Source organism: Vulpes lagopus, chromosome 9 (assembly GCF_018345385.1).
Source record: "Vulpes lagopus strain Blue_001 chromosome 9, ASM1834538v1, whole genome shotgun sequence".
Taxonomy (NCBI): Eukaryota; Metazoa; Chordata; class Mammalia; order Carnivora; family Canidae; genus Vulpes; species Vulpes lagopus.
Window position 1 is genome coordinate 8,481,333 of NC_054832.1, and position 18,657 is coordinate 8,499,989.

Below are 18,657 nucleotides of genomic sequence, written 5' to 3' on the forward strand. Positions count from 1 at the left end.
GGCGAGGGGGGAGGGGGGAGGGGGAGGGGGGAGCCCCGGCCCGCAGGCCCCTCCCCGCCGCGCCCCTGCAGAGGCTTGCGCAACAGGCGGCGGCCCCGGCGGGCGGAGGGCGGAGGGCGGGGAGGGGGAGCGGGAGGGGTGTGTCCCCGCGGTGTGCGGGCGCCGGGGGCGGGGCGGGGCGGGGCGGGGCGGGGCGGGGCGGGCGCGGGGGCGGGGCCGCGGCGCCTATAAAGCCTCCGGCCGCCGGGGCATAAACAAACCTCGCCTGGCCCCGCGCCGCCGCCTCGGAGCGCGCCCCGCCTCGCCCGCAGCCCGGCTCCGGCCCCGCTCGCCCGTGCGCCCGGCACCTTCGGTAAGCGCGGCCCCGCCGGGCGGCCGGGCGGGGAGGAGTCGATTTCCACCGCCCGTGGGTGCTGCTGCAGCCCCTGGACCGCCCTTTGTGGCCCTCGGAGCTGCAAGTGCGGGGCGCCCCTGCGGCGGGGCGCGAGGAGGGGCTTTGGGGGCGCGGCCGGAGTGGAGAGGGGAGAGGGCGGGGGCTCAAGCGGAGGAAGCGCAGGTCCCCGCTCACCTTTCCGCAGCCGGGAAGGCGGGATCCGGGGAGCGGGGTGCAGAGCCGGCGGGGGAACACCTCCAGACACACCCCTGGAGTCACAGCTGGCGCCTGGGGCCCGAGAGCGCCTGGAAGCGGGAGCCCCGGGGAGGGCCTGGGAGCGCGCGCGCGCGTGTGTGTGTGCGTGTGTGTGTGCACGCGTGTGTGTGCGTGTGTGTGTGCGTGTGTGTGTGCGTGTGTGTGTGCACGCGTGTGTGTGTGCGTGTGTGTGTGCACGCGTGTGTGTGTGTGTGTGCACGCGTGTGTGTGTGTGCACGCGTGTGTGTGTGCGTGTGTGTGTGCGTGTGTGTGTGCACGCGTGTCGGGTCGGGTGTATCCCCGGCGGCGCGGGCTGCGTGGGGAAGGCGGGCGTGAGCGCGCGTGTGTAGAAAGGAGGTGGGCAGGAGAGCGCGGCGAGCTGAGGCTGGAGAAAGGCGCGTGGGTGTGTCCGCTTCCCACCCCCAGCGATACGCATCTCAGGGGCGGGGGCCGCCTCAGCCTGGAAGCGGGGTGGGGTGTGTGTGTGTGTGTGTAAGGGGGAGGGTCCCCCCGCGCGTGCCATCCGCGCGCGCCCCTGCGCAGGGTGCGCCCCCCGACTGGCCCGGTCCCCAGGGCTCGCGCGGGCAAGTGCCGGCCCAGCGCTGGCCCCCGCCGCCAGTGGCGTCATTCCGGCCTCCGCCCACCTCCCCCGCTCGCCGGTCTCCCTGCCTCCGGGGCCCGCCTCTCCTGCCCTCCCGGGGGAACAGCAGCTGGAATTGCTGCGCCCTGCCCGGGCCCTCCGCCGTCTCCGATTCAGCCCCCGGGCGGCGGGGTGGGGAGTGGAGGGCCGCGGTGGGGAGGGAGCGCGCGGGCACCAACGCTGTCACTTTAGGGGCTGAAGCTGGGATTTAGTGGATCTGCGCCTTAACCGCACCCGCCCCCGCCCCCCAGCCACTCTCCCGTCTGTCGCCTCTGCTGTCAGATGTCCCTGTGGGTCAGGGGCAGCACCTGGGCTGTGGCTGGGGAGGGGGAAGGTGCCTGGTAGCCAGTGGGGGGGGGGATCTGGCTGGGGGACATTCAGGCTCAGGTCTTCTTCACCGTTGGGCCAGGACTTCAGTTTCTTTGCTTCCTTTAAGTTACTGGGAAAAGGTTGAAGACGGGAAGCCAGTGCAGCCCCTGGCGGCACAGGGGAGCCCTAGTCTCTTCCTAATGTCCACCGGCCGCCCTTCCCGTTCTCAGCCACCTCCAATGAACCAAATACTGAAATGTAAACGGAGCTCCTGCTGTGAAAATGCGATTTGAAAGCAACCCCGCCAGCCCCGCCTGCTGTACCGAAATTCTGAGTCTTTACTGACTTTGGCAAATGTGTATTGAAATAAGCAAGGTGCAGAGAGTGCACACCCCAGCCTCTGCCTTTGGGGGTTCACCAGCTCAGGGAAGAAATGCAGGCGAAGGTGGTGAGTGCTGGTGCGGGCCTCGGGGTGAGGGCCGAGGGGTGGGGGGTAGGGGATGTAGTGATGATGCGGAACAGTGGCCTGGTGTAAGCCGTGAAACCCAGGGTGTCCCCTGACCTGTGACCTCTTAGTTTTGTGGGATCTTGTCCCCCACAAGAGGGTGAGAAGGAAGGCTTTGCTTGCCTCACCCCGTTACCTGGTACTTGGCCCAGGGCCTGACACTTGAGAGGAGTTAAACACATGCATTGAATGAATGGAAAGGGAAAGGCTCCTTCCCTCTGCCCCCCATTACCCTATAATCTCTTGAGTGGAGTTGACCGTTGGGGTGGTATGTTTGATTTGGCTTTCCAGGGAGACCTTCCAACACCTTTTCTGGGGTCTTCTCGCCCCATAGGGGGATCCCCTGGATCAGCAAGCAAATCCAGGATTATTAGCAATTGGTCTGATCACTTGGAATAGAATTAAAAACTCACAGAAGTTCTGAATGCACCTTCTTCCCCATTTTACGGATGGAAACTGAGGCCCAGAGACAGGGTGTGACTTGCCAAGGCTGAGCCAGAGCTGGAACTTGGCCCTCCAGACCCCTCTGGTTGGCATTGAAGGTGGTCAAGGGGCTTCTTGGTCTTGACTCTTGGCCCTGACTGTGGCTTTGAGAAGGGCAAACACACATTGGCTCTTCGCTGAGTTTCTCGGTGAGGCCACTTTCCAGGCAGGACGTGGTGACTATTTAGGGTCAATGAGGTGTTCTTGAGAACTTAGCAGGGTCAGTCCAGTAAGCAAGGGCTGTAGGCCTGCTGAGGGGTGGTTGGCTGGACTCTGGCTGCCCTCACCAGGTTGGAGCTTAGATCCCAACAGAGTGGGGGGCTCCCCACCGGGCTCGCTGAACCCGTCCTGGCCTGAGCTTGCCCTGGCATGGATGGGGAAGAAAGATCTCATTGTGTGTTTTCTTGGTGGCCTGAAGCTGCAGTTCTTCCTTGAGACCCAACTCCAGAGAATCTCGTCCAAGGCGTGACTCAAAGTCCCTGTGCCTCAGAAAGGAAGCCAGGGTGATGAGTCAGCATCTAAGACTCTGGCGGGCAGGAGGCCTGACTCAGGCTGGGAGGGGGCAGGGAGGGGCAGGACACCCTCCCTCCTAGTCAGCTGCTGCATCCCCCACCCCCTGTCATCCTGGCCAGAGCTCTGCCAGAATTGTGTTGGCTCCATTGGATAGATGGAAAAAACGAGGCCGAGGGAGTTGAAGAGACTTGCTCGTGGCCGTGTGGCTAAAGATGGGAGAGCCAGGCTCTGAAACCCGAGAGTCAGACACCCAAGCCTTTGTTCCTTTTCCTGATGGTGAGAAAAGCCCAGAGAGGCTATCGGGGGCGCCGTGCCTCAGTTTCCTCTCCAGTAAAGTGGGAATAACAGATACTGGCTCACGGGGACATGCAAATATTAACTGAGTTAATTCCTGCAAAGAGCGGAGAACAGTGCCTGGCACGTGGGAACACCGCCTAGGTGTTTGCTGTCCATGATTCCCACGAATTGCATTTCTCAAGGCATTCCCTTGGCAGTCAGTGTCACGGACTTCTATCCTAAGTGCGCACATGCCGGTGAAAGCCCCTGCCAGGGCTGGGCTCCAGTTTTGCTTCTTGAAGTTCTTCCAAAAGGCTAAGCCTATGCAGACCGCCTAAAAATGTAATGAGAACCTTGTCTGAAATGCAGGTTTCCAGCCCCAGGAGGTCCGGGGTGGGGGATCCTGGGAATCTGTACCATTTCGGAGCTTTCTGGGGTGGATCAGGGCAGATAGCGTTGAGGTCATCCTCTCCAGATTGATGGGGGAGAGGGAAAGGACAGGAGAGGCCAGAGTAGCCCATGCTCCTATATTACCAGAACCTGGTGCTCTGTAAGCGGCTCTTCCGTGGCTAAGATGCCTTGTGGTTTCAGAGCATCACTTCCTGCAGTGGAGATAGGAGACCTTCTTGCCATTTCCCAGCTCAGAAAACTGAGTCATGGGCAGGTGACTTGCTTGTCTAGAATCAGGTGAATGGGGTCCTGTTCCAGGTGAGCCACCCTGGACCTTTCCCTCTAGTGTCAACCTTTGAGGCCTCCCAGACCCTTTTGGACCTGTCTTTGAAGCAAGAACTTGGTTTCCTGGATGCGTTTCATGCCGCCCTTCTACCTCCCTGGCCCCAGTCTGGTCCCAGGCCTGCCATTCTATTTTCTCTTTCTGTCTGGAGACAAGAGATGGATGGAAGGCAGAGTCTGCTGCGGAGCCGGAGGTGAGTTTCCTAACACCCTCTTGGCCTCCTGCCCAGCCAGCCCAGGCTTGTTGGAGGTGGTGTCCTGAGGGATGAGATGTGCTCCCCTCGGGGAGATTCGGGGCAGGCTCTGTATCTAGGCTTCCCCAGTCCAATGGTGTTCCTTCAGCTGAGGTGGTGGGAGGTGAAGCTCGTTCGCATCTGGGGTTCATCTCTTATTTTACAGTTTTTCTCCTTTTAAATCTGTGGCGACCTCAGTCCAAGTGTGAATTTTACACCTCCGTGCAGCTCTGCCTGAAGGGGCAGATGGGGACCAGGGCTTCATCCTGTTCTCTGTCTCAAGCCCAGCTTCACTCCCTTGGCTTTGAGAAGATTCTGGGCCACTCTCTGGGCACCACCCAGATGTGGGTATGAGCTTCAGACGTACGCGGTTCTGAGGACCCCCAGCTGGGAACCCTGGTCTCCTCTGCGCTCTCCTTTCCAAGCACTGAACTGGCCTCCTTTCTGCACAAAGCCCTCTCTGGCTCTTCTTTCCAGGCTGGCCTGCCAGGGTGAGTGCCCTCCTTAGATCATTCTGGGTTGAATCTCTGTTTACCCTTTTCCTGTAGACCAGAGGGCCTGGCACTCAGTAGGTGCTCAATTAATGTTGCTCAGAAGACACCCTCCATTTATTAAGTTATTTCCTTAATAGGAAAACGATCGGAAGGCCATCCAGAGGGTGGAAGCAGCCAGGCGAGGATCCTGTCAGTGTGGCAGTCGTCCCATCTCTGGGACAAAGGGTTTTGTAGGAAGAATCTATTTCCATGTCCCGCGCTAACACTGGCTCCATTTGTATGCTTTCAACAAATTATCTCACAGACCATCCAGTGCAGCTCATGCTTGCCCTGCAGATTTGCAGAAACATCCTTGAATCCCACCAGTGCCCTCCTTCGGACTCCCCATTATTCCGCTTGTCCCCTCAGATGGTCTTCTGTCTGCCAAACAAATTGATTGGGCTGCCAGAACTGCACTGAGAACCTTCAGGAAGCTCCCTGAGTGGCGTTGCAGAGAGAGGGTGGGCGGCCCTTCCCTCTTCCTGCTCTGTGTCCTGGACCCCCTGGCGAGTTCAGTGCTCTGCTTGGCCACAGAGATGTCCCATTTCAGCTCCGGCCCTGTACCCAGGGAATGAGCGCAGCTGGGGTTCGCTTTCTTTTGGGAGGTTCCTTTTCCATTCTTTTGGCTTCAAGCAATTCCTTGAATGCTGCTGAGTAGCAGGCTCCAGGCAAAGCAGGAAGGGGGCCCTCCGGGAATTTTCTAGTCTGGCTGGCCCCTCTGGAGGCATTTGTACCATTTTATTGACCATTTATCTCTCCAAGAGGGCTCTGTTCTCCACTTCCATTCCCCTGAACCGGAGAACTTTCTTGACAGTCCAGTAGGTTCATCCATATTGTTTACTAGGTTGATTACAGAAGGAAAATAGGGAGATAAGACCACCAGCTTCTTCACCCTCCCCAGCGCCTTGAGTTTCAAAAGGTCCAGAAGACATCAAGAGACCCCATGAACTGTCTTGTAGCTTGACATCACAATGTCCTTGACGAAAAAAAAAAAGGCAGAAGCAAGTATGTGGAGTAAGGCAGGGGGGTATCCAAGGCATACATACCCCATGGCCACTGTCCTTGAGGTTAATGCAGACATGGGGCTGTTCTGGAACCTTCCGGGATTGCTGTATCCCGGGATGATGCTATGCCAATCAGCAGCAGCACACATTGATTTCAACTCCCCTCTTCCGCCACCCCCCTCCCCCCTTTTAAATTCTGTTCTATAAAGAGCCCAGTGTGCTGGAAAGAACACCACTTTCATGTGGCTTTGAAACCAGGCGTGCTATGGAGGGGACAAAATCTGGGCCAGTTGCTGACAATCGCAATCGATGAAGCTTGTCCACAATGCCTCCTGGTCAGCCTCTTCCTCCGCCGTCTGCCCGCCGCCTCTCTCCACACTCGTAGTACCCACATCGAAGGAGTGGGACTCGGCCTCGAAGGTGTCATGTGGGTCTTTGCTTTTAACCCTCAGGTTACCGTCTGCTCGCTGGGATGCTAATACCCACCTCCTGCTGGGGATCCTGGCAAGGGACAAATAGCAGGATGCGGTCAACACTTTTTTCGAAGCCTAGAAACTGCTGTATTAGGAAGGTGTCTGAGGGCACCTGGGTGGCTCAGTTAAGTGTCTGACTCTCGATCCCAGCTCAGGTCTTGATCTCATGGTGGTGGGTTTGAGCCCCGCAATAGGTGTGGAGCCTACTTTAAAAAAAGAAGAAGGAAAATTAAAAAAAAAGGAAGGGGCTTTGCAGGGAGAGCTAAAAACAGAAGCCTTTGTGGGCACTATGAGGGAGAGTAGGAAAGAGTAGGACATGGACTCTGTGCAGAGCTTGGGGACCCTGTGGGACTGTGTGAGGGAGACGAAGAGCATGTGCCTCCCTCCGCTGACCCACACAGGACAAGCCTCCTGGTCACAGGCAGCTCATCCCTAGAACGTCCTACATGGACAAAGGGTGTGCGTACATGTAGACTGAGCTGATTTCATGGTCAGCTAAGGTTGCTTGAACCCGTGCTACCTCGATGCTTGGTGACTTGGGGCACATTTCTTCCCTGTGCCTCAGTTTCCCTGTCTATCAAGTGGTGAACATGATGGTGCCTGCCTCTGGGTCCTGTGAAGCTCAGAGGATGAATGGAATTTGGAGTCCAATAAATGCCAGAACTGCACTGAGAACCTTCATTGTCGTGGTGGGTCTGTGTGGGGTCTCATTGCGGCCTGCCCTTGGCCACTTGGGCCGGGCTGGGTGCATCCCGGAGCCCCCAGGACACATCATGGATGTTTCAAGGCTGTACACCCCCGCTGCCCCACCTCCTGGCAGTTTGGAGGGCTCAGGAGAACTTGCTCACTAGTGTGTGCAGACCCTGGGTGGAGAGCCAGAGCCGGAGGGAGGCTCTCGGTCTTCCAGACAGGGAGAGATCTGAGACTTCTCAGTTCCCTGGGTGGATCCGCACAGGCCGGAGATGGGTAGGAGGACCCTTTCATCTTTGGGTCCAGCACGTTCCCCCCGGGCTCCCATCTGCCCCACGTTGCTCGTGGATCATGTGATGTCCACGCAGTGCATGCCGCATCTTTTGCAGATGGGGAAACCAAGGCCTCCAGGGTGGAGATGGATGACTTGGTCAAAGCCACGTGACAGCAGAGTGGCAGGCCTTCCCCGCTCTGACTCCTCAGCCAGCGTTACTGTTGCTCCATCAAGGCTTTTGAGAGTCCCAGACTCTGAGTGTCCCTTCCCTGTCCCCGTGACTGGTTAACAATTTTCTAGAGGCTTCACATGCCCAACATACCTCTACCCACTGCACTCCCAGATCCCTGGGGTCACGTTCTTCCCTTCTCTGGGCAAATACCAGTGTTGGTTTCCCTTGGAAGCCAGGAGGTCCAGCTAATTGCTGACTGTCTCCTGGGTCTGTCTGTTGAACTGGAAAGGTATTTGCCCAACTCTCCTTGGGCCCTCGTTACTCATTGACCGACGCTGCTAACGGCAGGAAGACCCGACCCCCATGGTGGCACATTGGGTCCGATCTCTGGAAACCCCGGTGGCACTTGCTGAACTTCTATGAGCATCCCCCCTCCTTGCTGGGCTGACTCTGACGCTCATGGTGTATATAAAACACCGTCTGTGTCCTCACATCTGTCCCTGGGTCTCTCTGAGGCCACCAGGGAAGGACAATGCACTGATTACTTAGACAGCTACCCCTGTGAATCCGCGGTTTCAGTTCCCCTTGGTCAACCAAGGTCCAGAAGCAGATGATCCTCCCTCTGACACGTCGTCAGAAGGTCATCAGTAGCCTGCCACCATGACACATGCCTGGGCACGTCACCTCGCATCCTCCCAGGAAGGGTGAGCACAGCACAGTGAGATACTTTGAGAGAAGGAGAGACCACACTCACGTAGCTTCGGTTACAGCGTGTTGTGATAACTGCTCTATTTTATTACGAGTTATTGTCATTCATCTCTTGCTGTGCCTTTAGTACAGGTGTGTGTGTGTGTGTGTGTGTGTGTGTGTGTGTGTGTAGGAGCAAAGGGTGTGTATGGTGTTTGGAACTATCTCAGTTCCAGGCATCTACTGAGGGTCTTGGAACATATTCCTGGTGGCTAAGGTGCACGGGGACCATGCTTTGTGCCAGATTCTGTGTTCCAGGCTTTAATTTAAGCCATGCGGCTGCTTACTGGGAGCAGGAGTTGTGCCCATTTTACAGATGAGCAAACCGAATATAAGGCTATGAGGCTAGATAACTCGGTAGGGGGTGCGGAGCTCATAAATGATGATGCCCCCACCTGACCCTCAAGCCTTCCCCCAGCTCCAGGTGACCTTCTACTTTTCTGCCATGAGTTTCCTCTGAATTCCTTCTGCAGAGAGCAGGTGGGAAAAGAGGAGGTGGTGCTGTGAACCGGTCTGGCAGCTGGAATTGGGACCCGGAGCCCAGTTTTGGCCCTGGTTGGAGTTTTAGCCGGTCCTGTCCTGCCCCAGTTCCCTGTCTGGAGGAACTTTGGTCTGTGCTTCTTAGAGACGCGGTTGGCAGATACTGCACATCCATCGTCATGTGACGTGGCGCCAGAGGGCTCCCACCCACTATGCCCGGTGTGTCCTTGCCCTGTCACTCTGTCCCACTGAAAGGTCACCTTGGCCCTTTGCAACCTGATGTTCTGTGTTGGGACTTTCCAGGAGGTGGCCTCAAGCCCAGGGAGAGGATCTGCTGAGCCAAGTTGGGACCTGGGGTAGAGGACCCCCGATCTTGGGCCCTGAGTGGTGAGCAGCTCCTGGTGGGTGGGCAGGAGTGAGGGCACCAGCCAGAGCTCCCCAAACCCGGCTACCCCCCCACCCGTCCCTCCCTCCTGGTGAAGGAAATCACGGTCGCCTACAGAGCAGCGTGCCCAGTGCTGCTGGAACTGCTTCCTTGAATGAGCTGTGTGGTCTTGCTGCTGTGGATCTGAAACCCACAGAAAAAACTTTTTAAGGAAAAGTGTGATAAAGAAGTAACTGTGAGCATCGGAGCCCTCTCCATCCCTGACACTCCATCTGCGCTGGCTCTGGGTCATTTCAGGATGGTCCCTCAACCCCTGGGGCTTCCACTTCCTCCTTGATAGAGTGATGGTGGTGGCGGTGCTGGTACCTGGGGCTGTGTGACTCCCGGAGAGTGCGGCCTGGTGGGGGAGACGGGGCGGCCGTGACTGGGCCTAGTGGGCAAGCGGGTCTGCAAGCTCAATGGGCCAGGGCTGGGTCTGCTCATGACCAGGTCCCCAACTTGCTACCTAGTGAGGTCTGGTCAGCAGAGCTGTTCCAGGTACTGTCACACTTGGCTTGGTGCTGGGCAGGAGAACCTAGTACAGGAAGCAACCTCTGAATGAATCACTGTTTCAGTCTGTGCTTCTAGGAACTCAGAAGGGGTTTGAGGGTGGGCATGGAGGCAGGGGCGGTGGGGGCCCGTGGTGGGGTGGGGAGGACGAGGGGCTGCTGGGGGATCCAGCCGTTCGGCCCTTTCCCTGGCTTCGTCCAAAGCATGTGAGCTTTTTGGATTTTTTTGTTTGTTTGTTTTTGTTTTTGTTTTTTTGTAAATTTGTTCTTCTATATTGAGCTTCCTTCTAAGATTTCTTTTAGACAAACAGGTTCTAAGAGAAAAGTTTGCAACGTGTTTTGATTCAGGCAAGGGAGAGCAAACAGGGCGAGGGCTGGCCCTGGACTGGCCCAAGTCAGCAGAATTGGGCTGGAAGCAGTCAACTGTCTTCCAGGCCCTGGCAGGCTGACCACCAGCGGTCGGGGGTGGGGGGGGGTGGGGGGTAGGGTTCAAAGTGCAAGGAGCATCTCAGCAGCCTTGGTTAGCGAAGGGCAGTGACCCGGCTGGAGGTCCTGGCGGAGTCCTCCCTTGCCGGGCAGTTTGCATCCATTAACCACAGGCTGCCCTGGACCCCCAGCACCCCCACTCTCCCGGGGGACAAATAGTACAGAAGCTTCTTCTGCTCTATCCAATCTCTCTGCAGACCTCAGAGTCCCAGGACGCTTATGGAAGCTTCTCGGTCTACACCAGTGTGTCTCAGCCTCGGCGCTATTGATGATTGTGCTCTGGGTACCATCCCGTGCGGTGTAGGAAGATTTGCAGCCTACCTGCCCCCTCCCCCCACGAGATACCAGTAGCATCCCCCAGTCATGACCATCACAGACGTCTCTGGACATAGCTGTATGTCCCCCGGGGACAGAATCACCTGTTTGTCCAGAGAAACACTGCCATAGTTCTCGGGGGCCTCACCTGAGTCTCCTCATGGCCCTCCAGGGCTTCCAAAAAAAAAAAAAAATCAGTGATTCTCAAGTATTTGATATTTAAGAGAGAGACTGGCCAGTGTTTGGCCTGCTGCCCCATGTGGGCTGGGAAGCTGGGTTGCAGGGAGGAAGAGGAGGTGTGTGTGTGTGTGGGGGGGGTGGTAAGAGGCTTCAGAAAAGAGATCAAACTCTTTTCTGTTCTGAAGGAGAATGGGGGAGCCGGGGGAGGCTGCGATGCTAGCGTGATCGTGATCCCGGCGGCGGCGGGGAGCCAGGAGGGACCCCACCGGGCTGAACCATGGCGTGTGCTTGCGTCCGTGTAAACCTAACCCCATTTAAGGCCCTTTCACTCTTGTGGTTTAGTGATGATTTAAGAGTGAATTCAAACACAAGCATTGCTGTTCAGCTGCTTAAAACCCGTTGATGTGTTCCGCAAGCCAGCCGTGGCCCAACTTGCGGAGCAAGACAGATGGGCTCCCTGTCCCGGGGAGCCTGCAGGTGGGGCTGCCCTCCCTGTGGGGACCCCCACCCACCTTCCATCCCCAGCGTGAAGGGCGGCGTTGCCGGAGCCCTGGGCTTCTGGAAGGCTCCTTAGGCTGTGTAGGCGAGGTGTCCCACGGCCAGGGTCTCGGGACCATGAACACGCTGAGTTAGCAAGGCCGACAGACCTCTGCTTTTCATGCCTCCTGCCTCCGAGCTGGCAGCTGCCCAGGAATGCTCACAAACATAAAACCGACTTTGTTTTCAGAATGTTCTCGAGCATAGACTCCAAAGGCTGCATAAAGGCATTCTTGTGGGGCTAGTTATCTACCGGGGAAAATCGTGCTGGGGCCCCAGACCAGAGCATCCCAGGGGATCTGCCCACGGAATGCCATGTGTTGGCACCGGCGGGGGTGGGGGCGGTTTCAGGGTGGCCCCAGGTCTGTTGTCCGCTCACCTCTGAGAGGTGCCTCACCACGAGGATTCTCCCAGGTTCCAGGGGCTGCGTCTCCAGAGGGCCCTGGGCTGGAATTTTAACAGGCTCCGGAGAGTTCCACATCGCGGGGCCACCATCCCGCCCTGGAAAGTAGTCATGTGAGGGGTTTAGTTTAGTCAGGCTCTTTTTCACCAAATTTCCTGATTCTGAAGGCCTGTGTCTTTGATCTGGTGCCTCTTCTGGGGGGGCTTTGCCCCCCACTCTGGCTTCGGTGGGCACATCATTCTTCTAGTTTGATTATCAGGCTCTGAGAATAAATGATGGCAACTCCCGCTTCCAGATTAAGTTCCCAGGAGCAGGCTCAGTACATGTCACCCCCGAAGCTTCCCCCGCTCCAGAGCTCTGCTCCTGCCCGGCTCTGTGGCCCATCCCTGCTCACAGTCCTGCTTCCCCACCACTGCTGTCACCCTCCATCCCTGTCACCCCTGCCCCCTGCCCTCCTCCCACCTCCCCTGCTCCCCATCATTGCTCTTACCTCCCTCCCCCTGGCCCCACTCCTGCTCCCCAGCCTTCCCCACCACTGCTGTCACCCTCCATCCCTGTCACCCCTGCCCCCTGCCCTCCTCCCACCTCCCTTGCTCCCTCTCACTGCTCTTACCTCCCTCCCCCTGACCCCACACCTGCTCTCCCACTCCTGCTCTTCATCCTGCTTCCCCATCACTGCTCTCACCCTCCATCCCCCTCACTCCTGCCCCCCTCCCACCACTCCTGCTTCCCCATCCCCATTCTCACCTTCTATCCCCTCACCTTTCACCTCCCCCCCACCTTGCTCTTCCCACACCCTCTCGCCCACCCCCTGCTGCCTTGAAAATCCTTTTATTTTCAGAATCCCTCTGAGTGTTTAGTCCTATCAGACCTCTTGAGCTTGAGGTATCCCCTCTCCTGGCCTGGTCCTTACGAGCACCAGCACGGAGCAGGGAGCCCTGCACACAGGCAGACGTGGGGTATCTGTATGATCACCCCTCTGTTAGGGCTACTTTGAGGACCAAGGGGGATGAAGCTCGTGCCAAGCCTGTGCATGGGGAGCCTCCTGTAACTTTCCATCCCCTCTGGTTGTCAACCTGGGACTGCCTGACTTTAGGATCAGTGGTGTGGATCTCCTAAAATGCAGCTAGATATAGTCTTGTTTATTTTTGCTTTTGTTGCCCTTGCCTGAGAAGACACCCCAAAATATTGCTTAGATCATCATCACAGGGCTTACTGCCTACGTTTTCTATAGCAGCACAGGGACAGGTCAGTAGTATTGTAATCACTTGGTATGGTGGCCAAACCTGCTGTGGTGATGGTGATCATTTCATTTTTTTTTTTTAAAGATTTTATTTATTCATGAAAGACACACACAGAGAGAGGCAGAGACATAGGCCGAGGGAGAAGCAGGCTCCCTGCAGGGAACCTGATGTTGGACTTGATCCCAGGACCTCGGGATCACAACCTGAGCCAAAGGCAGATGCTCTCCCACTTAGCCACCCACATCATTTCATAATGTGTAAAACCATCCACCCGCCCTCCTACTGTATACCTGAAACAAATGGAATATTGTATGCCAATTATAATTTAATTAAAAAAATGCCATGAGGAACATCCTGGATGTGGCGGTTGGGCCTGGGGACTGTGTGAGGACCTGCTTTGAATGTTCATCAGAAAGGTAGTTGTGTCCGTGAGCCTTGGTTTCCTCTTCCAGAAAATCTACCTCTTGCCCTCCCAACCTCCGATCCAAGAATGGCCAGTGGGATGGGGGGGCCTTGTACTGTAATATGCTGCCCACAGAGGGGGGATCATCCCCGGGCCTCAGATTTGCTTCCTTGGGGCAACATCTCTCATTGGGAAGTGCTGACCTGTGGCCTTTGTCCCTTCGCAGGCAGGTGACAGCAGGGACATGTCTCGGGAGCTGCAGGACGTGGACCTCGCCGAGGTGAAGCCTTTGGTGGAGAAAGGGGAGGTGAGTGGACAACACTCCTGGCTCCCTCCGCTCACGTGCACGCTCGTAGGCAGACACATGCGTACACACTTGCACGTGTCCACTGCTTCCTAATTTCCAAGAATGCAGAAGGACAAGAGGTTCCTTGTCCTTGTGGTCAGAACTTCCATGCCAAGGAGGCCTCCCTGTGGGAAACAGAGGTGCCTGTCCTCCAGCTGGGGCTGGCCTGGAGAAAGCCTTCACGTTTGCGCCCTCGGCATTGTGTTTTAAACCACATTCACCTCCTGGTTCTTACTGGGCTGTGTAACTGCCTGTGACGATACATCTTGTTGAAAACGGAAGGCTCAGCCTCAAAAGTGAAGTTATTCGAAGGCCAACCGGATGCTTTCAAAAATAAGGATTAACAGGCCTGAAGCGCGTCGTCGCGCCTGCTTGCCGCTGGGCTGTATCTCAGGGTTAGGACGTGCCGAACGACGGAATAAGACTGTGACTGGTTAGGTGCTGGGTTCTGTGATTGTTCCCATTTTACAGAAGGGAAAGTGAAGCCTCCGGAAGTTAATTTGTCCTCCGTCACATAGTTGCAAAACATGAGGCATGGGGCCAAACCCAGGCCAGCCAGCTGCCTTCGGTCAATGGACTGTTCTTCTGGTTCTTTTGTGGCCTCGCCTGTCGCTGCTGCATCTTAGGCCCATTATTTCATGGGCTTCTCATTATGAATGTGTGAGGCCATCATCTCTGTCCCCATCGTGCAGATACAGACACTGGTCTGTGATGGGAAGGGGATCACCCAAGTTCATTCAGATCAGTGGCCCAACGAGGAGTAGAAGCCAGGCCCGGGGCGGGTGGCGCTTTAGAATCCCTGTTACCGTTCTGCTCTGGGGCTCTGCCCATGTTCTCTGTAAAGGGCCAACTATGAATAGGGCAGGCTTTGCCCGCCGTTCAGTCTGTTGCAACCACTCAGCTTTACGGTTACGACACGCGAGCGGCCAGCGACAGTCTGTGAGCAAACGGGTTTGTCATGTTCCAATAAAACTTTATTTACAAAGATCGGGGAGGGCCGTCCTTCGCCGATCCACACTGTGGGCTGCACAGGCTCCGAATCCAGTTCCTCTTCCAGTTGGGCTCTGTGACAGAGTCTTCAAAAACAAACAAGGAAACAAACTCCGGGGGATACAAATACACGTTCTTATTTCTTGCTTTTAAAGGCCGTGAGAAGTAGCATCGCACGCTTTGCTTTACTCACTTTAGCGAACTCTCTTGGAGACCTCTATCCAGCAGCAGTCTGCAGCATGCTCTTCCCTTCCAGCTTCACAGCATCCCACCAGGTTTCCTTTCTAAAATTTTATTTTTTAAGATTTTATTTATTTATTCATGAGACAGAGAGAGAGAGAGAGAGAGAGAGAGAGAGAGGCAGAGACACAGGCAGAGGGAGAAGCAGGCTCCCTGCAAGGAGCTCGATGTGGGACTCGATCCCAGGACCCCGGGATCACGCCCTAAGCCAAAGGCAGACAGACGCTCAGCCACTGAGCCACTCAGGCATCTCTCCCATCGGGTTTAATCGAGCAGCGCCTTGTCTGTGGACGTGTGGGTCATGCCAGCCCTTCACAATTGCCAACAGCGCTTCAGCGTATTTGCACCATTTGGACCTTGGATGTACGTCATTCGTACATTTGCAGGTGCAACTCCAGCGTAAATTCTCAGGAGCGGCATCTCTGGGTCCAAGGGTAAATGTGTTTTTAAACATAGTATTTATACTTTTCAGGCAGCCTGCTGGTATCTTTGGAAAATTTTGTTTTCGAAACCCAACACCTAAGAGATTATCAGTTGCAGGTTGCATGTCTATCTCAAAGTGAATATTTGCCTTTTCCTTCCAAGGTTTTCTATGGTAATAAACCTTCCAATTCCTTACACTGACTCCACAGAGCATTTTTAATCAGACTTCCCTCGGACAGTTCCTCCTGACGTCTGTTCTCAATCCCCCCATCCGGCTGCCACGGCACTTTGAAGATTGGGCTTGTGCAGAATGGATTTTCCGCTCCTTCCTACCAACACACTCATGCACAGTGGGCATCGGCCACCTTTGCTTCTCCCAGAATTTACCACACTCCCTGATGTCCTTAACGCAGTCCAGGATGCGTGAAGCCATTTCAACCTCCAGCAGCAGGGCCTCTGTGGCAATCTGGTCTTCCAGCTCTGGCTGTCCCAAGGGGCTTCCCTGCACACTTCCTTCCCCTCGTTTGCATTTTGCTCGGCGGCGGAGCTGTCTTCTCTCCTGGTGCTTGGTGATGGGGTCTGGCTGGGGCTTAGTTTTCAGAGGACTTTGGACTCCCATGCCAGCAACATCTCTTGGGAATGTTGCAGCTCCTCCCCAGAGCCACATTTCCAGTGCTTACCCCGCCCTGTCCCCAGTGACCGGGACCCCTCATGATGGACAACCAAGGCAGAAATGTAAGGCGAGTGACAGGATCAGGTTTGAGTTGAAAAGTGGGCAGAGGCAGGGAAACTGGTTAATAGGCAATTACATTCCTGTATCTTTCAAGCTTGTGGTCAGCTTAGACCTTCAGATCTTTTTTTTCACCAAGGCTATACGCAAAAATAAACAAACAAACAAATAAACAAACAAATAAATAAATAAAATAAAAATAAAAATGTCTAGCTAATGTGTCTACTTTTCTGCTGGACGGCTATTCTTCAAGACAAAAAATAAAAGTCTTTTTTTTTGTAGGAAATTAGAGAGGCCCCACAGAGGAGGGAGGGTAGGTATAAACTAGACTCAGGTCTTGGGGAGAGACCCATGTGTTCCAGTATTTTTTTTTTTTTCTCCAAGAAACTGACACAATTGACCATCTTTCTCGTCTCTCCACAGACCATCACCGGCCTCCTGCAAGAGTTTGATGTTCAGGCAAGTAGAGGGGGTGACTTCCCTTCCCCCTTCCCTGCTCTGTCTTCTCTCATTCCTCTTCTTTCCACTGGTTGAAGATCATTGTTCGGACATGGGGGGGGGCGGGGGGCAAGGGGAGGGAAGGAAGTTGAGCCAGCTGGTTCTCCACATTCCGCTCCTTCTCCCCGGAAAGAAGCTGGTTTGAGTGGGGGCCAAAGAAGCAAGAGCCCATCGCTCCCTGCAAAGGCGGGAAGGGGATGCTGAGGTGTGGGGCGTGTGCGGGGGAGGGAAATGGGGAGACGTTGGGTGGGCTTGGGACCCTGTGATGGGTGGCCGCCGAGCAAAGGCGTGATGTTCTTGGCTCTGCTTGGGAACGTGGGCCCAGCCTTCTCTGTGGTTTCCTGGCTTCATCTCCGCTCAGGATTGGCGCGGGCGAGGGGGTGGTGTGTGTCTGGAGCTTTGTCCAAGAACAAGTTTTCAGAAGAGCGGGCTGGCTGGTCCTGGCGGAGGGCAGGGTCAGAACCTCAGGAACCGTAAGGCCTGGACTCATTATCTCAAAGCTGGCACGGCTCCCACGCTGTGGGGGACCCTGATGTGATGTGTCCCGGGCAGTGTTGGGTCAGTAACACACCCTGACTCGCGAGCGAGGCTTTTTTTTACCCCCAATTTTTTTTTTGGTGGCGAAATACACATTACATAAAATTTACCACCCTAACCATTTTTACTGCATGCTTCATTGGCATGAAGTACATTTCTGTTGTTGTGCAACCATCTCCACAACGCTTTCGTCTTGCAAAACTGAAACCCTGCCCCCAGTAAATGCAAATTCCCCCATTGTTGCCTCCCCAGGGCCCCTGTGGCCACCACTGTCCCGCCTTCTGTCCCTGAATCTGACGAGGACTCGATGGACCTCACATAAGTGGCATCGGGCAGCGTTTGTCTTTGTCATTAGCTTCTTTCACTGAACGCAGTATCCTCAAGGCTCCCCCGTGCTGCAGCAGGTGTCGGAATTCCCTTTTTCTTCTCTAAGGCTGAAGACTCTTCCACTGTAGGCACAGACCACGTTTTGTTTATTCGTTCGTGTCTCCGTGGGCGCCTGGGGCTGCTTCCACGTTTTGGCTCTCGTGCAGAGTGCTGCTGTGAACATGGGTGTGCGGGGATCTGTTCGGGAACCCCTGCTTTCCATCCTTTTGCGTACGCGGCCAGAAACAGAATTGTTGGATCACAGGATTACTGTAGATTTTTTTCTTAAATATTTATTTATTTGTTCATGAGAGACATACAGAGAGAGGCAGAGACACAGGCAGAGGGAGAAGCAGGCTCCCTGCGGGGAGCCCGGTGTGGGATTCGACCCCACGACCCTGGGATCACGCCCTGAGCTGAAGCAGACGCTCAACTGCTGAGCCACCCAGAGGCCCCCATTGTAGATCTTTTAAACCTTCGTTATTAATTCAGAGAGACCTTGAGAGCGTAGTTTATCTGTTTCCCGTGAAGATAACTCCCCCCGTTTGCATCGCTCTTGGCAGCTGGCAAAGCACTGTTAGGTGCTCCGACCTCCAGGCGGAGGTAGCTGGGAGAGCAGAGAACAGCACCTCGGGCCCCACCTGCCTGCCCAGACCCCCCACCTAGCCTTGAAGTTTGCCCAGGCTGGACTGGGCAGGGGTGCTGCATCCCCAGGACGTCAGCCTAGCGGGGACCACGAAGGGAAGCTGGACCAGGGCCTGGGAGGGATGGGGTGAGGCCTACCACGGTGTGCCCCCCCAGCCGGGCTGGGCCCTTGGGACTAATCCCAGAGCTGTCCCGTGAGGTGGGAACCTTTTTCTGACCGTGCATCCCTTTATTCGGAGCCTTTTTCTGATTATGCATCCCTTTATTCCTTTAACAAATGCCTGCTTTGTGCCTGGCATTGTCTTAGGTGCTGGGCACACAGTGGGGAGCGTGACAGGCAGTGATCCTTGTTTTCAGGGACTCAGATTCCAAACCGATCGCTCAGCACTATGGAGCACTGAATATGTGCCAGGCATCGCTCTGAGTGCGGCGCGTGTTTTGCTCAGGGCGTGCTCACAGCCATCCCTTCCACTGTGTTGCAGCCGGAGACCCCGCAGCACAGAGAAACTGAGTAACTTGCCTGAAGTCTCAGGGCCGGAAGGGGGTCAGGAGGGGGTTTGAACTCACCCAGTGTGTTTCCACAGCCCCTGTTTGGAACCACTGCTTCTGACTCCCTAGCAGTGGGGGGAATGGGATCAAGCCAGCACGCCAGTGCCAGCTACTGGAGGGGCTCTGAGGACAGCAGCTCC

The 18,657-nt window shown here is 55.9% G+C and overlaps 1 protein-coding gene across 1 annotated transcript in view; it reads left to right on the forward strand.

Annotated features, from left to right (window-relative positions):
* Window positions 1-228: 228 nt before the first annotated feature.
* Window positions 229-18,657, forward strand: part of NDRG1 (N-myc downstream regulated 1) — a 57,372-nt gene continuing 38,943 nt past the window's right edge. The window contains exons 1-3 of the mRNA XM_041768475.1: window positions 229-352; window positions 13,420-13,500; window positions 16,346-16,381. Of these exons, the coding sequence (XP_041624409.1) occupies window positions 13,438-13,500; window positions 16,346-16,381 (99 nt within the window). The 5' untranslated portion in view covers window positions 229-352; window positions 13,420-13,437. The remainder of the gene's footprint in view (window positions 353-13,419; window positions 13,501-16,345; window positions 16,382-18,657) is intronic.